Below are 16,323 nucleotides of genomic sequence, written 5' to 3'. Positions count from 1 at the left end.
CCCATGGCGCAGGGCACCCATGGGTGCCGGGGCAGGGCCCCACAGAGCACAGAGGCGCTGCTCTCCCTGGGTGCTTTTATTCTCCCGCTGTGGCGCCCCGAAGCCAGCCACAACTCGGGGCACGAACGCGAGCGGCGTTAGGACCAGCATCGCCCGCTGCCATCGCCACCAGGCCGCGATTTGGGATGAATTTGGCCTTTTTCAAGCCGTGCCTGGAGCCAGCAGCCCCTGGCCCCGCTCCAGTGGGGAGCAGCTGCTCGACCGCTTACAAAACCTGCCCTTGACCCGTCCGGCGCTGCGTAAACAAGCTCCGAGTGCCAAAACCCCAGCCCGAGGGAAACAAGGCAGCCGTCAGCTGGGGCACAGGGACACCGTGCAGCTCTTGTCCCACCCGTTGGAGTGGGGCAGAGGTGCAAGGGGGGACTCCTGGGGCCCTCCGGGCCTGAACAGGGCCCCAGAATGGTTAAGGGATGGTAGGACTGGAGGTGAGGAAAGGGATAAGTCCCTAAGGGGGACAAAGTGATGCTGGGCTCCATGATGCAGCCCCAAACAAGAGGCTGATGTTGCTGAGGGTCTGCAGGCCTCAGGACTAAGAACATGGACACATCCCCAGTGTCACCAAGGGGCTGCAGGGCTCAGTGACAAATGCCTCGCTGTGGGGCTTGGGGACAAACCCCCAGAGATGTCCCTTACGCAGGCAAAGGGAAGCTGGGCTCTAGGATGAGGACCAAGTCCCCCAGCGCAGCCAAAGGGCTGTGGGGTTCTGGGACAAAGCCCAAGGCTTGTCCCAGACGTGGCCAAGGGGCAGCTGGGCTTGGTGCCGAGAGGGGGGAGAAGTCCACAACACAGCCCAGGGGCTGCAGGGCTTCAGGACGAAGCCTCAGGCAAGTTCTTGATGCAGCCCAAGAGGCTGCAGGGCTCCGGGCTGAGCCCCTGAATTACAGCTGAGGGGCTACAACCGAGCCCGAGTCGCTGCCGGGCTCTAGTTCGGGATTGGGAGCACAGAGGCACGGTGTCTGCCAAAAATAAAACGGGATGAGCATCCATCTGGTCTCCTTGTCACCTGTAGGGTGTCCGTGTCAGTGCAGGGCACACGGGTGCCGTTGATCCCTGCTCCTCTGGGGCTGGTGTCGAACCCCGAGTCGGTAAAAGCAGACGGTAAAATAAATAAAAGGGCTCGTGGCCGGTAGGAGCACAAAGTGCTGCGAGTCCCTGGGATCCTCCCTCAGTTCACCAGCATCGTGTTGTCCTGCAGAGGAGCCCTGCGGGTTAATGGGGGTAAAATCGGATTAATTTGGAGAAGAAAGCTTCAAATAGAGACAGCTGCAGCAAAAGGGATGCCCTGACACCCTATAAAGAAGTGGCAAACAGAGCCACGAGGTTAATGATGGGCACTGGGGAAGGAACACTGGCCATAAACCCATTGAGGGGTCCCCTAAGGACATTTTGGGGCACCGAGACACAGCTCGGGGCAGCCCAACGAGGCTGGAAATCACAACCCTTGTGACACCGGCCACGGAACCAGCAGAAAGCAAGCTCTAAAATCCTCCTCTCCCAGCACGTCGGAGGGCTTGGGGCAGGGCAGGAGCTGCAGAGCCCCCCGTGCTCACCGTTCACAGCAGCAGAAGACAGAGCAGGACGAGGCGCTGTCGCGGCGGTACTTGCCCGACTTGGGGCTGTCCTTGCATTCAGCGATGTAGGCGTGGAGCTGGGACACGGGCGTTTCGCCCTCGCACTGGTGCTGCAGGGATGGGACAGTGGAGATGAACCCCTCCGGCCTCAGTGTTGGCTCCCTGCCCCATCACAGCCACCCAAAAAAAAAGCCTGGAAGCTTTGCTCCAGCAGCTGGGTTCGGTCTCACCTTTATGGTCTCGTAGGAGCCGGTGATGAGGGCGATGAAGAGGCTGAGGACCATGTAGATGAAGAGGCTGATGAAGGTGTACAGGTAGATCTGGCTGAAGAGCCACACCAGGTAGCTGTTCTGCTGCATCTCGGCGAAGGTGACAAACATGTCGTCCCCGTTGATGAGGGAGAAGAGGCACTCGGACACCATGGAGAGGGAGCGGAACTGGGGCAGGAAGGGACAAAGAGCTGCCAGACACGTCAAGCCACCTCGTCACCCTGTCCCCTCCACTATCAGCCTGAAATCTCCCCAGAAAAACACAGCCACAGGTGCTCAACGCCCCACGAGCCGCCCCAACGCTGCTGCTCCATCGGGTGCCTCGTTTAACCCAGCCCCGTGCTAATCTCCCCCTAAATCAGGGCAGGGACTCGCCCCAGGGTGGGAGCAGCCCCCAGAGGCAGATGAAGCCCACCCAAGCCCATCTCGGAGGAGCCCGGAGCAGCACCTTGACGTGGTACGGTCCCAGCACGATCCACCCGCAGAAGCAGTAGCCCAGGTAGATGACGGCCACGCAGCAGCAGAAGCGGATGACGTTCGGGAGGGCCACCCGCAGCGTCACGATGAGAATCTGGGGGTGGAAAACGCACAGGGATTAAACTCTGCCCTCTCTGGAGGACGTCAGAAGTCTGACAGGAGGGGAAGGGGACACCCATGAGTTGGGCTAGCGGGGACAATTCCCACAAGGGTAGCAGCGAGGACTGGGGTTCAAGCACTCTGCGATTCCGAGGCGTCCAGCAGAGCAAAAAAAGGAGCCCGGGGACACACGCAGCAGCCACAGGATGGGCCCCAGCCCCACCGAGTGCCTCTGTGCTCAGGGTCAGCCCTGAAAATTGTCCCCTCGGGTCACAGGCCATCTCCCCAGAGCCACTCACGTTGTACTTCTGGAAGAAGGTGAGGTAGCGAATGACTCCGACCCAGACCAGCAGCGTGGAGGTGCCCAGGAGGATGCTGCAGACGTCGTAGCTGGCAAAGTTCTGCAGGGACGGAGGTGGCACGGGCCTGAGCCGTGACCTGTGCCCTTCCCGCGGTCCTAACAGCCCCCAGCGCCGGCCACAAGTTGGGACAGCAGCAAGAAAGGACCCTGCCTGTCCCTTTGTTACCATCTTCACCCCCCGGTGTCCCCCTACCTTGGACTCGATGCCGATCTTCATGATGGTTCCCAGCACGGTGAGGACGTCGCTGATGACGAGCAGGATGTACCAGCCGTTGAGGAACTCCATGCGGTCCGACAGGCACACGCTCTGGTTGTAGCGGCGCCGGAAGAACCGGCTGAATTCCTGCGTGGGGAGGAGAAACTGGATCCTCAAGGCGCCGCGCCGTGGTTTGCCCACTTCTCAGCACCCAGGCGGGAGCTGTGGCTTTGTTTGAACATTCCCGCGCAAGCAGGGTGTCTTTAAGACACCCTGTTTTTGAAAAAACATCCTTTTTTTTGTTGAGAAAACATCTTGGTGGCAGCTCCAGCCACCCCTACGGCTTACACAGGGGACGGCAGCTACGGTTAGCGCTGCTTCCTGCTGTCCCATCACTCACGTGCTGCAGCATCAGGCCCCGGATGATGGAGCGAGCGCAGAGGATGAAGGAGAGCGAGCAGACGAGGATCACGATGACGTCGAAGAAGAGCCGAAAGGAGTTGTCACCTGCAGGACACGCGGCGGCTCTCGTCAGCGAGGGGGGCACCGGGATGGCGGCGTGCCGGGGACCGACGCCACCTCTGTCCCGGCCAACGCAGCTCCTACCCCTGCCGAAGATGCTGGGATCTTTGCACTCCTTGATGTCAGCCCGGTTGTCGAGGCGGATTTTCACCCGGCCGCTGTGCGCCTTGTTGTCAAACGTGATCTGGGAGAGGGGGGGGGACCGCTTGTGGAACCGGCAGCTCCTCGCACCGTGGCCTGCACCCACCCCTCCGTGCCCGCCACCAGCCCCGGTCGCCGTGCCGAGCACTCACGGTGATGGTGAAGGTGTAGCAGTCCGGGATCTCGTTGTTGATGATGGTCTGGATGTTGATGGCCTTCAGCTTGAACTGGATGGTGACATTGATGAGCCTAAGGGAGGGGACGGGCGTTAGTGTCCCTCCTGGGGCTTGTCCTGGAGGGCACAGAGCCCCATGCCAAGCCCAAAACCCAGCACTGAGGCAAAGAGCCGTCCCACTGGGGGAATAACTTCTTCAGGAGCATAAAGAAGGCATTTCCAGCTTTGGAGGACCAAAGCACAGCCGCAGCATCGGTGAATTTTACTTCCAGGGTGAGCTGCGCCACATCTCTCAGCACCAGCCCTGGTGTCCCTCCGCCTGGCACCAACCCTGGCACAAAACGGGGAAGCGGGGCCAGGGCAAGGACTTGGTGGTGTTGAAAACCTGCCTCCGGGCCACCAAAACAGCTCCAAAGGCTGGGGGAGTTTCTGGGAGGGAAACCAACCCTCGCTGCCGGTGTTGCGGGACTGAAGAGGTGCCTCGGGGCCAGCTCCGCAGCCAACGGAGCCAGAAAGCAGCTGCCTCTTGTGCAACCACCCCAGTTTCACATCTCCCTCAGCTCAAGGGTGAATTTCTTTCTGTCTCGTGACCGTTTTTAAAACAACCGGGTGCTTTTCCATCCCGGCAGCGAGCCTGGAACCCATGAAGCACGAGGAATTCCCTGCACCGGGGATGTCCCCGGCACTCAAACACCGCGGGGAAGGTAACGGCGATTACTTGTGGAATTTGAGGGTGAAGTTCTTGTAGCTGCGGTCCAGCTCTGGGGGCAGAGGATGCGTGTCCTCAGGGTCCACTCCCAGGCAGTCTGCAGGGAGGGAGAAGCACCTTCAGGGAAGCCCGAAGACCCCAGAAGACCCCTCGGTCCCTCTCAAATCCAGCGCATGGAGCAAAAAACCACCCCAGCAGCCCCCAAGCCCCCCTGGGACCCAGCGGGGGCTGCGGGACGGCTGAGCTGGGCCTCGCCATCCCCACCACCCACCGGTGACAATCTTGGGGTCGATGTTGAAGGTGTCATTGGCGGGGTCGATGCGCCCTTTGCGGTAGTACTGCTGGCACAGCATGAGGGCCGACTGGTTCCCTCTGCTCTCCCCTCGCACGTAGGCGTAGCGGCCGATGGTCTCGTTGGGAATGGCCAGGTACTGGCGAAGGAGACGCCCTCAGGGGATGGACACGTCCCCGAGCACCTCTGTGCCCCCCCCGCGCCCCCAGCCCCATCCAGGCGCGGCTCTCACCTTCTCCACGGTGTAAAACACGTGGTCGTAGAGGTCGCGCTGGGTGTAGACGGCGTAGGAGTCGTCGGCGCCGTCCACGTAGTCCTTCAAGAAGAGGTGCTTGAAGGCGACGGTGTTCTCCTCCTTGAACGTCACCACCATCTGGTTGCTGAGCCCGAAGAGGATGAGCTGACGAACACAGGGGACCGGGATCAAACCCCTGCCCCGGCAGCTCCATAAAACGGATCTGAAACACAGCAACTCCACCCCAGCGCGCTCACAGGAAGGAAAATGCCATCACCCTACGCTTGGGGTCCGCAAGGGGACAAGGGCCAGCTCCCTGTCCCACATCTCCACCTGATTTCCCCAAAACCAGTGCTCTACAGGTACCCACACGTGCCAAAAACCCTAAAAAACACGGTGGCAGAGGGGAAAGAGATCTTCCATCGGCATTTTCCCTGCCTGCGCGCCCCAAACCTTCCCCCACCCTGGTAATTACCTTGTGTTCATCAAGAAAAGCTAATTACAACCGTGTTTATCAACACGAGAGGCCGCTCGGTGGCACGAGGAGCAGGGGAAGGCCTCGGGTGGCTCTGGGTGACGCCGCGACCCCGCAAAAGGAGCGGGTCACACGGCGGCTGCTTCCTCCAAGCCTTGTGACCGCAGCTTGGCAGCGTTGGCCTTTTTTTTTTTATCCGTCCAAAGAGTCCGCGCCACTGCACCTTCCTCTCTGTTCCTCTTTTGTGGGGAACCCTGGGTGTCCCCAAACAAGTCACCCCCCCCTTCCAACCTCCAAGCTCCTCCAGGGGTATCCAGCCCCCCAAAAGCCCCGGAACCCCCTACAATGTCCCCATGCCTCCCCGGGTGTCTCCTCCTATGTCCCCACGCCCACCGCCCACCTTTTGGGGTCCCCTCCATGCCCAGAGCCCCCCCCGTGTCCCCTCGCCCAACGCTTGGGGCTGTGCTCATCTCCGAAGCACCCCCTTCCCTGCGTCCCCACGGTGCCACCGTGTCCCCTACAGCCCCCTCCTCGGTGTCCCCGTGGCCCAGAGCCCCCCAGCCCCCTGCTGCTGGTCCCAACCCTCCCGTCCCCAGTGTCCCCTTCCTGCCATCCCCAGCCCCCCTCCCCGTCCCCACATCCCCCCCCCACTGTCCCCATACCCACCGCCCCCCAGGGTCCCTCCCCCGGTGTCCCCAAGCCCCGGTGCTGCCCCTCCCCGGTGTCCCCGCGCCCCCCCTCCCGGTGTCCACCCCCGGTGCCCCCTCACCTGGACCGTGACCAGCAGGATCTTGGCCAGCTGCAGCCCCAGCTTCACGGGCCGCCTGCCCCGGGCCCGGTACTTGTCGCACGGGCTCATGAAGAAGTACTTGAGGCGGCGCCGCAGCTCCTCCTCCTCCTCCTCCTCCCCCGCCGCCGCCACCGGGGCCTCCGTCGCGCCGTAACCGGGCCCGCGGCTCAGCAGCCGCTCGGTCTCTGCGGGGAAGGGGCCGGTAACGGGCCGGGGCCGCGGCCGGGAGCGGGGGGGCCCCGCCAGCATCACCGCTCCCAGCTCCCACCCCCCGGCCCCGCTCCCCGCTCACCAGACGGGGCCGCCATGGCGCCGCCGCACCGCGGCTTCAGCCGCCCCGCCTCACGTGACCGGAAGTCGGCGGCCCCGACCTGCCGCCGCTGTGCTCGCCGCGGCCCCGCCCACCCGTCGCTAAGGGCGCCGCGGCCCCGCCCACCCGTTGCTAAGCGCACATTGGCCCCGCCCACCCGTTGCTACGCGCCCCGTGGCCCCGCCCACCCGTCGCTAAGCGCGCCGCAGCCGGCCCGCCGTTGCTATGGGCGCCGTAGCCCCGCCCACCCGTTGCTACGCTCGCCGGTGGCGCGGGGCATTGTGGGAAGGAAGGGCTGCCTCTGCTCCGCCCCCTGACCCTTGCCCGCTGGGTGACCCCTAAGGTGACCTCTGACCTGGCCTTGACCCCTGCACCCTGCGCATATCCACGCTGGGGACACGTCGGGGACAGGCTGGGGACGGGGCACGTGGCCCCAGGACGTGTCCCTGCCAGGGGGCACGGCCCTGCCAGGAGGTGACAGAAGGCTCTGGGGACGCGTCCCTGCCAGGACAGGAACTTGTGGCACTGGGGGACTTGTCAGTGCCAGGAGGTGACACGTGGCACTGGGGACATCTCCATGCCTGGATGGCATCGTGTGGCACTGGGGGACTTGTCGGTGCCAGGAGGTGACACGTGGCACTGGGGACATGTCCCTGCCAGGACAGGAGCATGTGGCCCAAGGGGACACGTCCGTGCCACGAAGTGACACCTGGCACAGGGGGACGTGCCCACGGAGGACGGCGTCCCGTGCCCCAGGGGACATCCCTGTGACCCACACAACATGTCCCTCACCCCAACCCCACGTCACCACCACGCCACCGTCCCCGCCGTGCCACCGTTTATTCGCTGCTCAGGCCGGACGGCCACCACCTGGGTTGTCCCCGTGTCCCCACCTCCCCGTTCCTCAGGCCTCCTCCGGCAGAGGCTCCAGCCGCAGCCAGAGGCCGTCCTCGGCGCGGAGGATGAGCTCGGTCTTGCGGCGCACCGGCCTCCCCTCGTCCGGCCTCACGGCGAAGCGCGCCAGCGTCAGCGCTGCCACCACGCGCAGCTCGGCCATGGCGAAGCTCTGCCCGATGCAGTTCCTGCCACCGCGTCCCCCGGGGTCACCGTGGGCTGGGCACCCAGGTGGCGGGTGGCACACGGGGACAGCCGCGTCCCCACCGTGGCTTACCTGGGCCCGGCGGAGAAGGGGATGAAGGCCAGCGGGGACCGTCCCTGGCTGTTCTCTGGGCTGAACCGCAGCGGGTTGTAGACCTGGGGTGACAAGGACGCTGGCATGCCGTGGGGACACTGGTGACGGGGACGTCCCGCTGTCCCACAGACGTGCCAGCGGTGGCTGTACCTGGGGCTCGGGCCAGATGTCGGGGTTGTGGTGGGTCCCGTAGATGCTCATCAGGCAGATGACCCCTGGTGGAATGGACACGGGGCCGCCTTACGGACCAGGGACCGGAGGGATGGGGATGCTGGGGACGCTGGGGACACCTCATGGCCTACCCTTGGGGATGACGCGCCCGTCACGCATGGTGATGTCCTCGGTGCAGCGCCGGGACACGGCAGTGACCGGGGGGTGCAGGCGGAGGCTCTCCTTGATGCACATGGTGGTGAAGGGCAGGCAGGACAGGTCCTCCCTGGGGGGTGAAGGACAGTGGCACCGGGGTCCCTGAGCCGGGTGGCCAAGGGGACGATGACAGCGGGGGGGTCTCTCACCACTCGACCTCCACCACGTCCCTGCCCTTGAGGAGCTCGCAGGCCTCCTGGCGGCACCGCTCCTGGTAGTCGGGGTGGTGGGCCAGGTTGTAGAGCAGCCATGCCAGGCCGCTGGCCGTCGTGTCGTGCCCTGTTGGGGATGAGGAGGGGGTGAGGGGACATGAGAGTGTCCCCGTGTCCCCTCTCCGATGGCAACCTGCGGCCTCCCTCACCCTCGAACATGAAGGTGTCAGCCTCGGCCGAGATGTCCTCGTCCGACAGGGTGTTGCCGTCCTCGTCCTGCAAGGGTGAGCGTGGAGCCTGAGGGTCTCCCTGTGGCCACCGGGCCTGCCAGCCCTCCCCTTTGCCCCCATGGCCACCGGTGTCACCCCATGGCCACAAGAATATGGCCAGTCCTTCACATGGCCACCACTGTCCTCGTGGTCACCACAGTCCTCATGCCAACAGTCTGTGGCTGTCACTGGCCCCTTGGCCACTGCCATCCCATGGGCCACTGCCACCACCCTGTGGCCAACCTTTCGCATGGCCACCACCGTCCCCCTATAGCTGCCAACCCTTCCCAGGGCCACCACGATCCCCTTGGCCACCGCTGTCCTGCTATGGCTACCACCACATGGCCAATCTTCCCCATGGCTACCACCATCCTACTGGTCACCACCAGCTCCTTGGCCACCGCCATTCTCTTGGCCTCCACCATCTCCCTGTGGCCACCATCCTACCACCAACCCTCCCCATGGCCTCCACCACTCTCTTGGCCACCACCTCTTGGTCGCAACCATTCCCCTGTGGACACCACGCTACGCCCAACCCTCCCCATGACCCCACCGTCCCCATTCCCATCCCAAACCTTTGTGAGCAGCAGGAGGTCGATGAAGTCCATGCTCCTTCCCTGGTGGCTCTCCAGCCAGGCCTGGTGGCCAAGGCGGTTGAGGGCTTGGCGCCGGCGCTGCACCACGTTGGCGGTGAAGTTGTGCACGGTGGCGCAGGCGCGGGCGAAGCGGCGCCCGTCGGCCGAGAGGCGGTAGAGCCACGACGGGTGATGGAGCAGCCGGTGATGGCGCCGCACCACCAAGGTGCTGAGCTCCAGGATGGCTTTGATGTACTCGCTGGGCTGCCTGTGTGACAACAGGGGACCGCTGGGGACAGCCACCACTGTTTTTGGGGGAACACCAAAGGGACAGTGCCAGGGTGGTGGCACCCAGCTGGGGACAGAGCTGGAGCAAGGGGCGGCCCTGATGGGTGTCCAGGGAGGGATGTGATGGGGACACGGGGGCCCTTGGCGTGGGGACGGGGCCACACTCACTCCTGGCAGCGGCTGTCGTGGCTGAAGATGCACTTCTGGAGGCTGTCGAGGGTAAGGAGGCTGAGATGCTCCAGCACGTTCAGCTCTACCGCGCCCCCCGCCGCCTCCGCCGCCGCCCGCCACTTGGCCTGCGGGCAGTGGGTGACGGTCAGGGGTGGGGGTGCGGGTGTGGGATGGGGTCAGGAGCCAGGGGCCGGGTGAGGTGAAGGGTCAGGAACCGGGATCTGGGTGAGGATCTGGGTGAGGAACCAGGGTCTGGGTGCAGATTTGGGTCAGGAACCAGGGTCTGGGTGAGGATCCAGGTCAGGAACGGGGGTGTGGGTGCAGGTCAGGGTGCCGGGGGTCCGTGCTCACGTGCATGATGTGGGTGCTGCTGTTGAAGATGCTCACGTAGGACTTGAGGATGTCGAAGTGGAAGGCGGGTGTCAGCAGGCGCCGGTGCCGGGCCCATTTGTCCCCGTGGCTCAGCAGCAGCCCGTCCCCTGCGCGAGGCACCCTGTTCCATCTGTGGGGCACCCATGGGTGCTGCCCCCCTGTCCCAGGGCCCCTACTCACCCAGCCAGGGCTTGAGGAAGCCGTAGAAGAGTTTGTCCTTGGGAGCAATGAAGGCTGCAAGAGAGGGGAACGTGGGACGTCCAGTGGTGAGGGGTGGCATGGGGGGGTGGCACCAGGTCCCATGGGGGCTTGCAAGGGTCTTGGAATTCCTAAGGAGCGGGGATCCCCCCCTCTTGTGCACCCCCAGGGTGGGTGTAGCCACCACAGGATGGGTATTTGGGCACAACCAGGCCAACAGGCTGGCCACGGTGACAATTTTGAATGGGGACCCTTGGGGACAAGTTGGTGGCCACCACGGGTGCCTGGGCATAGCTGGGTCACCGAATCAGCCATGGGTGACACTTTTGGGTGGCTCTGGGGACCCTCGAGGACAGGTTGGTGGCCACCAGGGGACGGCACAGCCGGGCCACCTGCAGGTAACACCTCTGGGTGGCCCTGGGGACCCTCAGGGACAGGTCGGTGACCCCCGCTCCCCCCCCCCCCCCCCCCCCCCAGTGTCCCCCATTGTGGGCTACCTGAGGCCAGGAGCACAGGGCGGAGGGTGTCGGGGTGGAAGAGGCGGAGGACGGGCAGCCATGGTGACACCCACCAGAGGCAGCCATGGCGGTAACGTGCCACCAGCTGGTCCACGTCCTGCAGTCCTTCCTCCGTGTTCTTCCCCTGCGCCACGGGGCACCGCGGGGCTCACGGACAGCTATCTCCCTGCTATCACCCCCAAAAGCCACTGTCCTGTCCCTGCTGTCCCCCTACTGGTGTCACCACCCTGTACTTGCTGTCACCCCCAGGTGCAACCTCTCTGTCCCTCCTGTCCCTGCAATCACCCCAAGTGCCACAACCCCGTCCCTGCCATCACCCCAAGTGCCACCACCCTGTCCCTGCTTCCACCCCAAAAGCCACCACCCTGTCCCCACCGTCCCTGTTAAGTCCCGCTGCACTCTCCCTGCTGTCACCACTGGGTGCCACCACCTTCTTCCTGCTACCCCCCCCAAGTGCCACCGTCCTGTCCCTGCAACCCCTCCTGGGTGCCACCACCCTGCCGTAGCTGTCCCCCCGCCGGTGCCACTGCCCCGTCCCCGTGTCCCCTCACCATGCCGGTGTGACCCAGCAGCCAGTTGCGCCAGGGTGGCCGGGGGAAGTGGTGCAGGTGGTGACAAGCAGCCCGGAAGCGGGTGACAGCAGCCACCGCGCCCTGCAGCCACCCCAGCAGCAGGGCGAGGAGCAGGGCACCCAGGGGACCCAGCACCCAGGCGGCCACCATGGTCCCCACTCGTTGGGGACGCACTTTGGCACCCGGAACGGGGACGGGGCGAAGGTTGGGCTGGGGGTGGGGACAGAGCGCGGCGTTGTCACGTGTCCCTGCAGCTGGGTGTCACCGCGCGCGTCCCAGTGTCATCATCGTGGCTTGGTGTTTCCTGGTGGCATTGTCCCCTGATGTGTCCTGATGCCACTGTGCCACCGTGTGTGTGCGGGTGGCATTGTCCCCTGACACGTCCGGGTGGCATTGTCCCCGCCACGCATGTCCTGGTGGCTTCATGCCGTGACGTGCCCTGGTGGCATTGTCCCCCACATGTGTCCTGGTGGCGTTGTGCCCCCCGTGCACGTCCTGGTGGCGTCATGCCCCGGCACGTCCCGGTGGCACCGTCATGCCCTGACAGGCCTGCTGGCAGCGTGTCCTGGGTGCTGGGCCACCCATAGCATGCTGCAACCCTGCCACCGCACCCATGGGTGCTCCGGCCACCCACAGCATGGCGCAACGCTCCCACCGCACCCATGGGCGCTGGGGCACCCTCAGCGTGGCACCCATGGGTACTGGGGCTGCTGGGCACGGGGAGGGGGGCACCCAAGGCTCCTACCTGGAGGGTTTTAGCCCCACCCCCTGGCGGGGACCCAGTTTAACCAGTAGTGCAGGAGGTGGGGGAACTGGGAGGGGGAATGGGGCTGTGGAGTTGGTGCACACACATGCACACATAAGTGCGCACACACATGCACACACATGCAATCACGTGTGCAAACACGTACACCTCTGTGCACGCATACATGTGTACACGTTATGCGTGCACTCTCCATGTGCACTCACACGTGAGCATGCATATGTGCGTGCACACACGTGTACACACACCCCGTGGACACACCCATGCACACACACGCACGTGTGCACACGCATCGCATGCACACATGCGCAGACCCCCTGCCGAGGCTCCACCCCATGCACGTGCACGCCGCCTTGCACACACACACGCGTTGCACACGTGAGCTGCCCACACAACACACACATGCCACACGCGGGTGCCACCCCCCGGAGCCCGTGTTCCATCCCCCCCCCCCCCCAGCGGCCACTGTGCCCTGGTGTGGGGACAAAGTCCGTGCGATGCATTGACCGGGGGCCGCATCCTGCCCTGCGCCATGCTCCCGTGGCTCGTCATGGCGCTCAGCGTCTGCGCCCGGCTGGGCACAGGTAGGGGGACACCCCGTGACAGCATGTCACGACAGGCCACAACACGTCCCAACACGCCGGGACACGCCGCAACATGCCATGGCTCCGCCGCACGCGTGTCGTGGCTGCTCACGCGACCGCAAGCCCCTTTTCTGGCCAAAACGGCTCCAGTCACGCTTCTTTTTTCCCTAATTAGTGAGATTTTAGCCCTAAATCAAGGCAGGTTGAGCGTCCGGGGGGGAGGGTGTGTGTGTGTTTGGGGGGTGCCCCCAGTTTTGAGTGCATTTTGCTTCAGTCGGGCTCTGGGTGCTCATACTGGGTGCTGTCACCTTGTTTTGGGGTGCTTTTGCCCTTTTCTGGGTGCTTTTCCCCTTTTCTGCGTGCCTTGGCCCTACTCCAGGTACTTTCACGTTGCTCTCTGGTTGCATTTGCCCTATTTTGGGTGCATTTGCCCTATTTAGGGTGCATTTGCCCTCTTTGGGGTGCATTTACCCTGCTCTGGCTGCTTTTGCCCACCTCTGGGTACATTTGCTTGGATTTGGGGGCTTTTCCCAATTTTTTGGGTGCTTTTGCTCTTTTCTGGGTGCCTTTGCCCTGTTCTGGCTGCATTCACCTTTCTCCGGGTGCATTCACCCTTTTTTGGGTGCATTTTTCTGGGTGCTTTCCGACTGTTCTGGGTGCTTTCCCTCTGGTTTGGGTGCTTTCCCTCTGGTTTGGGTGCATGCATCCTGCTCATTTCTGGGTGCGTTTGTCCCATTTTGGGTCCATTTGCTCTTCTCTGGCTCCTTTCACCCACCTCCTCGTGCCTTCACCCCACATGGGTGCCTTTTCTCTTTCCTGGGTGCTTTCACCCCATTTCACACACAGTGTGGGTGCAACTGCCTCATTTTGGGTGCATTTCCTCCGTTCCGGGGGCTTTCCCTTCCCAATTTTGGGTGCGCCTCCCCCCACCTGCCTCCATCCCCCCCTTCCAGCTCTCCCCCCGCGCCACATGGACACGGTGGTGCAGATCGTGGAAGCCCTGGAGGCCGCCGAGGACCTCAGCCTGCTGGAGCTGGCTCGGGCACTGGGGAGCTGCAGCACCCCTGGGTGCCGCGCCGTGCTGGGGGACCCCCCCGCCGCCCCCCCCGCCGTGCCGGCGCTCAGCTCCGAGCAGTGGGCGCTGCTCACCCAGCTCCTGCACCCCGACCCCACGGCGCCCGAGCGCGGCGTGGTGCTGGCACCCGACGGCTCCACCGTGGCCCTCGCGCCGCTGCTCACAGGCGTGGAAGTGGGGCTGAGGCGGGCGGCGGGGTGGTCCAGCCCCATGCCCGAGCCCCCCGCTGCCCTCGATGCCCTCTACGCTGTCACCATCACCGAGGCGTTGGGGACGGCTTTCCTCTTGGCTCGTGCCCACAACCACAGCGGGGCCACCCTGGGACCCGACGGGTGCTGGGACGACGTGGAAAACCCCCAAAGCTTCACCCTGCTGGGTCCCCCTTCGCCCGTCCCTGAGGCCATTGCCAATGGGGCACTGGATGGGGTGCTGCTGGGTGCCCGCTTGGCCGAGGCACCCGTCCCGCTCGCCCTCCTGCTCCGGAGCTATTACGGGACAGACAACGGCACCGCGAGCGGACGGCCCCTCAGCAGCTACCGGCGCCGGGATTTTGGGGCGCTGACGGGGCTGAAGAAGCTAGAGGAGGAGGTGGTGGCGATGCTGCGCCTGCTCCGGGTGCTGCCACCCACCCGAGGGCTCTTGGAGGACGTGGATGAAGAGGAGGAGGTGGCCATCGCTCGCCAGGCAGCGCGGGACTTCATGGAGACCTATGTCGGTAGGGAGGTGGCACCCCCCAGAAAGAAAAGTTGGGTGGGATGGAGGGTGCTGGGTGCCAGGATGGGTACTGGGCATGGGTGGGGCTTGGGGCACCCGGTGTCACCCCAGTGGAGGTGTCATTGTCAAGGTCTGAGGGCCAAGTGGTGACACAGGGACTGGCGTGGCTGGACACCACTGTGTTCCCAGGAGGGACGCTGGTGTGTCCCCAGATGGCGGATCCCCAGCTGGCCACCACCATGTCCCCTTGAATGGCCACCACCATGTCCCCTTGGATGGACACCACCGTGTTCCCTGGAGCGGGTCCCCTGGGACAAAGCCACGTCCCCAGCCAAGGGCAGATGCTCCACGTCCCCAGGACCACGAGCGTCCCCTGCTGCCCGTGGGACGGGGCAAGTCCCCGCTGCCACCACCTGCCTTCCCTCGCAGAGTGCCCGGCCATCGTCCCCCGGTGCATGTGGGGCGCCCGTCCCTACCGGGGCACCCCCAGACCCCTGTCCCTACCCCTGGGCTCTGTCTACATCCACCACACCTTCGTGCCCAGCACCCCGTGCCGCACCTTCGCCGCCTGCACCCACGCCATGCGCTCCATGCAGCGCTTCCACCAGGACACCCGTGGCTGGGATGACATCGGCTACAGGTGAGACCAATGGTACCATCACCCTGCTGCCATCCCCGTCACCCCACCGCGGTCCTCGTCACCCTGCCACGGTTCCCGTCACCCCACCATGGTCCCCATCACCCCACCGTGGTCCCTGTCACCCCACCGTGGTCCCCATCACCCTGCCACAGTCCCTGTCACCCCACCGTGGTCCCCATCACTCTGCTGCGGTCCCTATCACACCGTCATGGTCCCCGTCACCCCACCATGGTCCCCGTCGCCCTGCCACAGTCCCTGTCACCCCATTGCAGTCCCCACCACCCAACTCCATGCACCTTGTGCTAACCGCCCTTGGGTGCCCGCAGCTTCGTGGTGGGCTCGGATGGGTACCTGTACCAAGGTCGGGGGTGGCACTGGGTGGGTGCCCACACCAGAGGCCACAACACCAGAGGCTACGGCGTGGGCTACGTGGGCAACTTCTCGGCCACCCTGCCCGATCCCGACGCCATCGCCTTGGTGCGCGACGGCCTCCTGCCCTGCGCCGTCAGGGCCGGCCGGCTCCGCCACGACTACACCCTGCGCGGCCACCGGCAGGTGGTGAACACCAGCTGCCCCGGTGACTCCCTCTTCCAGGAGATCAGGACCTGGCGTGGCTTTGAGGTGGGCACCGGCTTCCGCGGCATCTCCTGGGGGTGGGGGTTTAGGTGGTCTGAGCCCCCCAAGGCCGGAGGTGGAAGCAGATTCGGTGTTGGGACTGCCCGTGGGTTCTGCTCTCCTTCGCAGTGAGGACTGGCCTCCGAGGGTGCTGCTCTGGGTGGGTGCTCTGGTCTGGATGGGTGCTGGTCTGGATGGGTGCTGCTAAGGTCGGATCCTGGTCTGGACGGATGGTGGTGGACACCGCTTTGGATGGATGCCGGACAACGGACACCAGCTGGACCCCGGTCCAGACAGACAGATGGACGCCAGCCCGGATGGACACCGGTCCGGGTGGGCACCCAGGGGATGCCAGCCCAGAAGGACCCTGCCCCAGAATGTCCACGGCCCCGAAGGACACCGGCCCGCACGGGTCCTGCCGTGGTCCCACTGGCCCAGCGGACCATGCCCTAGCCACAAGCACCCCCCTAATAAAGTCAGTGCCAGGACAGCAGCTCAGCCCCTGGGGAGAAAGGGGAAACTGAGGCATGGGGTGGTGGGCGGCTGTGGGGTCCCGCACCCCTGCGTGGGTGTGCAC

The 16,323-nt window shown here is 64.8% G+C and overlaps 3 protein-coding genes across 11 annotated transcripts; 1 reads left to right on the top strand and 2 right to left on the bottom strand.

Annotated features, from left to right (window-relative positions):
* Positions 1-61: 61 nt before the first annotated feature.
* MCOLN1 (mucolipin TRP cation channel 1) lies at positions 62-6,811 on the bottom strand. Of its 5 annotated transcripts, none has more exons than XM_080571644.1 (14): positions 6,665-6,811; positions 6,352-6,557; positions 5,105-5,272; positions 4,852-5,011; positions 4,590-4,677; positions 3,849-3,945; positions 3,640-3,739; positions 3,434-3,540; positions 3,031-3,180; positions 2,776-2,877; positions 2,349-2,471; positions 1,862-2,068; positions 1,611-1,741; positions 62-1,262 (listed from the first exon to the last, which is right to left on the bottom strand). In XM_080571644.1, the coding sequence occupies exons 1-14, from the start codon at positions 6,678-6,680 to the stop codon at positions 1,226-1,228; spliced, it is 1,692 nt and encodes a 563-aa protein (XP_080427770.1). In that variant the 5' UTR covers positions 6,681-6,811; the 3' UTR covers positions 62-1,225. The 5 variants fall into 5 exon arrangements, with proteins under 5 accessions (XP_080427770.1, XP_080427773.1, XP_080427772.1 ...); XM_080571647.1 differs by having other exon boundaries at positions 5,105-5,252; positions 6,665-6,710; XM_080571646.1 differs by lacking the exon at positions 6,665-6,811 and adding an exon at positions 5,583-5,836 and having other exon boundaries at positions 6,352-6,481.
* A 692-nt stretch (positions 6,812-7,503) lies between these two features.
* CYP4F22 (cytochrome P450 family 4 subfamily F member 22) lies at positions 7,504-12,424 on the bottom strand. 2 transcript variants are annotated; one of them, XM_080571649.1, is made up of 12 exons: positions 11,335-12,424; positions 10,763-10,907; positions 10,248-10,301; positions 10,047-10,174; positions 9,693-9,820; positions 9,237-9,504; positions 8,602-8,668; positions 8,390-8,519; positions 8,177-8,310; positions 8,025-8,089; positions 7,854-7,936; positions 7,504-7,764 (listed from the first exon to the last, which is right to left on the bottom strand). In XM_080571649.1, the coding sequence occupies exons 1-12, from the start codon at positions 11,503-11,505 to the stop codon at positions 7,587-7,589; spliced, it is 1,551 nt and encodes a 516-aa protein (XP_080427775.1). In that variant the 5' UTR covers positions 11,506-12,424; the 3' UTR covers positions 7,504-7,586. The 2 variants fall into 2 exon arrangements, with proteins under 2 accessions (XP_080427775.1, XP_080427776.1); XM_080571650.1 differs by lacking the exon at positions 10,763-10,907 and having other exon boundaries at positions 10,047-10,301.
* Positions 12,425-12,566: 142 nt separating this feature from the next.
* Positions 12,567-16,239, top strand: PGLYRP2 (peptidoglycan recognition protein 2). Of its 4 annotated transcripts, none has more exons than XR_013942676.1 (5): positions 12,567-12,702; positions 13,656-14,492; positions 15,036-15,131; positions 15,458-15,752; positions 15,876-16,239. XR_013942676.1 is itself a non-coding variant. In XM_080571653.1 (5 exons), the coding sequence occupies exons 1-5, from the start codon at positions 12,651-12,653 to the stop codon at positions 15,952-15,954; spliced, it is 1,206 nt and encodes a 401-aa protein (XP_080427779.1). In that variant the 5' UTR covers positions 12,567-12,650; the 3' UTR covers positions 15,955-16,239. The 4 variants fall into 4 exon arrangements, 3 of the variants coding, with proteins under 3 accessions (XP_080427779.1, XP_080427778.1, XP_080427777.1); XM_080571653.1 differs by having other exon boundaries at positions 14,921-15,131; positions 15,726-15,752; XM_080571652.1 differs by having other exon boundaries at positions 14,921-15,131; positions 15,641-15,752.
* The last annotated feature ends 84 nt before the right edge of the window (positions 16,240-16,323 follow it).

Source organism: Anser brachyrhynchus (assembly GCF_964034855.1).
Source record: "Anser brachyrhynchus genome assembly, chromosome: 35".
NCBI lineage: Eukaryota > Metazoa > Chordata > Aves > Anseriformes > Anatidae > Anser > Anser brachyrhynchus.
The sequence above is the reverse complement of the archived record's forward strand: the minus strand, read 5'-3'. Positions and strand labels throughout refer to the sequence as shown.

What these genes read in the sequence shown, in the direction of transcription:
- MCOLN1 (XM_080571643.1), bottom strand. Translation starts at nt 6,621, where the DNA reads ATGCTGGCGGGGCCCCCCCGCTCCCGGCCGCGGCCCCGGCCCGTTACC. An exon ending in TGTTTTACACCGTGGAGAAG is followed by an intron (nt 5,012 to 5,104) that starts GTGAGAGCCGCG and finishes CTCCTTCGCCAG; the next exon opens with TACCTGGCCATTCCCAACGA. An exon ending in CGACCCCAAGATTGTCACCG is followed by an intron (nt 4,678 to 4,851) that starts GTGGGTGGTGGG and finishes CCCTCCCTGCAG; the next exon opens with ACTGCCTGGGAGTGGACCCT.
- CYP4F22 (XM_080571649.1), bottom strand. Translation starts at nt 11,505, where the DNA reads ATGGTGGCCGCCTGGGTGCTGGGTCCCCTGGGTGCCCTGCTCCTCGCC. An exon ending in TGCTGGGTCACACCGGCATG is followed by an intron (nt 10,908 to 11,334) that starts GTGAGGGGACAC and finishes CCCGTGGCGCAG; the next exon opens with GGGAAGAACACGGAGGAAGG. An exon ending in ACATCTGGCCCGAGCCCCAG is followed by an intron (nt 7,937 to 8,024) that starts GTACAGCCACCG and finishes TTGTCACCCCAG; the next exon opens with GTCTACAACCCGCTGCGGTT.
- PGLYRP2 (XM_080571651.1), top strand. Translation starts at nt 12,651, where the DNA reads ATGCTCCCGTGGCTCGTCATGGCGCTCAGCGTCTGCGCCCGGCTGGGC. An exon ending in CTGCGCCCGGCTGGGCACAG is followed by an intron (nt 12,703 to 13,655) that starts GTAGGGGGACAC and finishes CCCCCCTTCCAG; the next exon opens with CTCTCCCCCCGCGCCACATG. An exon ending in TGGGATGACATCGGCTACAG is followed by an intron (nt 15,132 to 15,457) that starts GTGAGACCAATG and finishes GGGTGCCCGCAG; the next exon opens with CTTCGTGGTGGGCTCGGATG.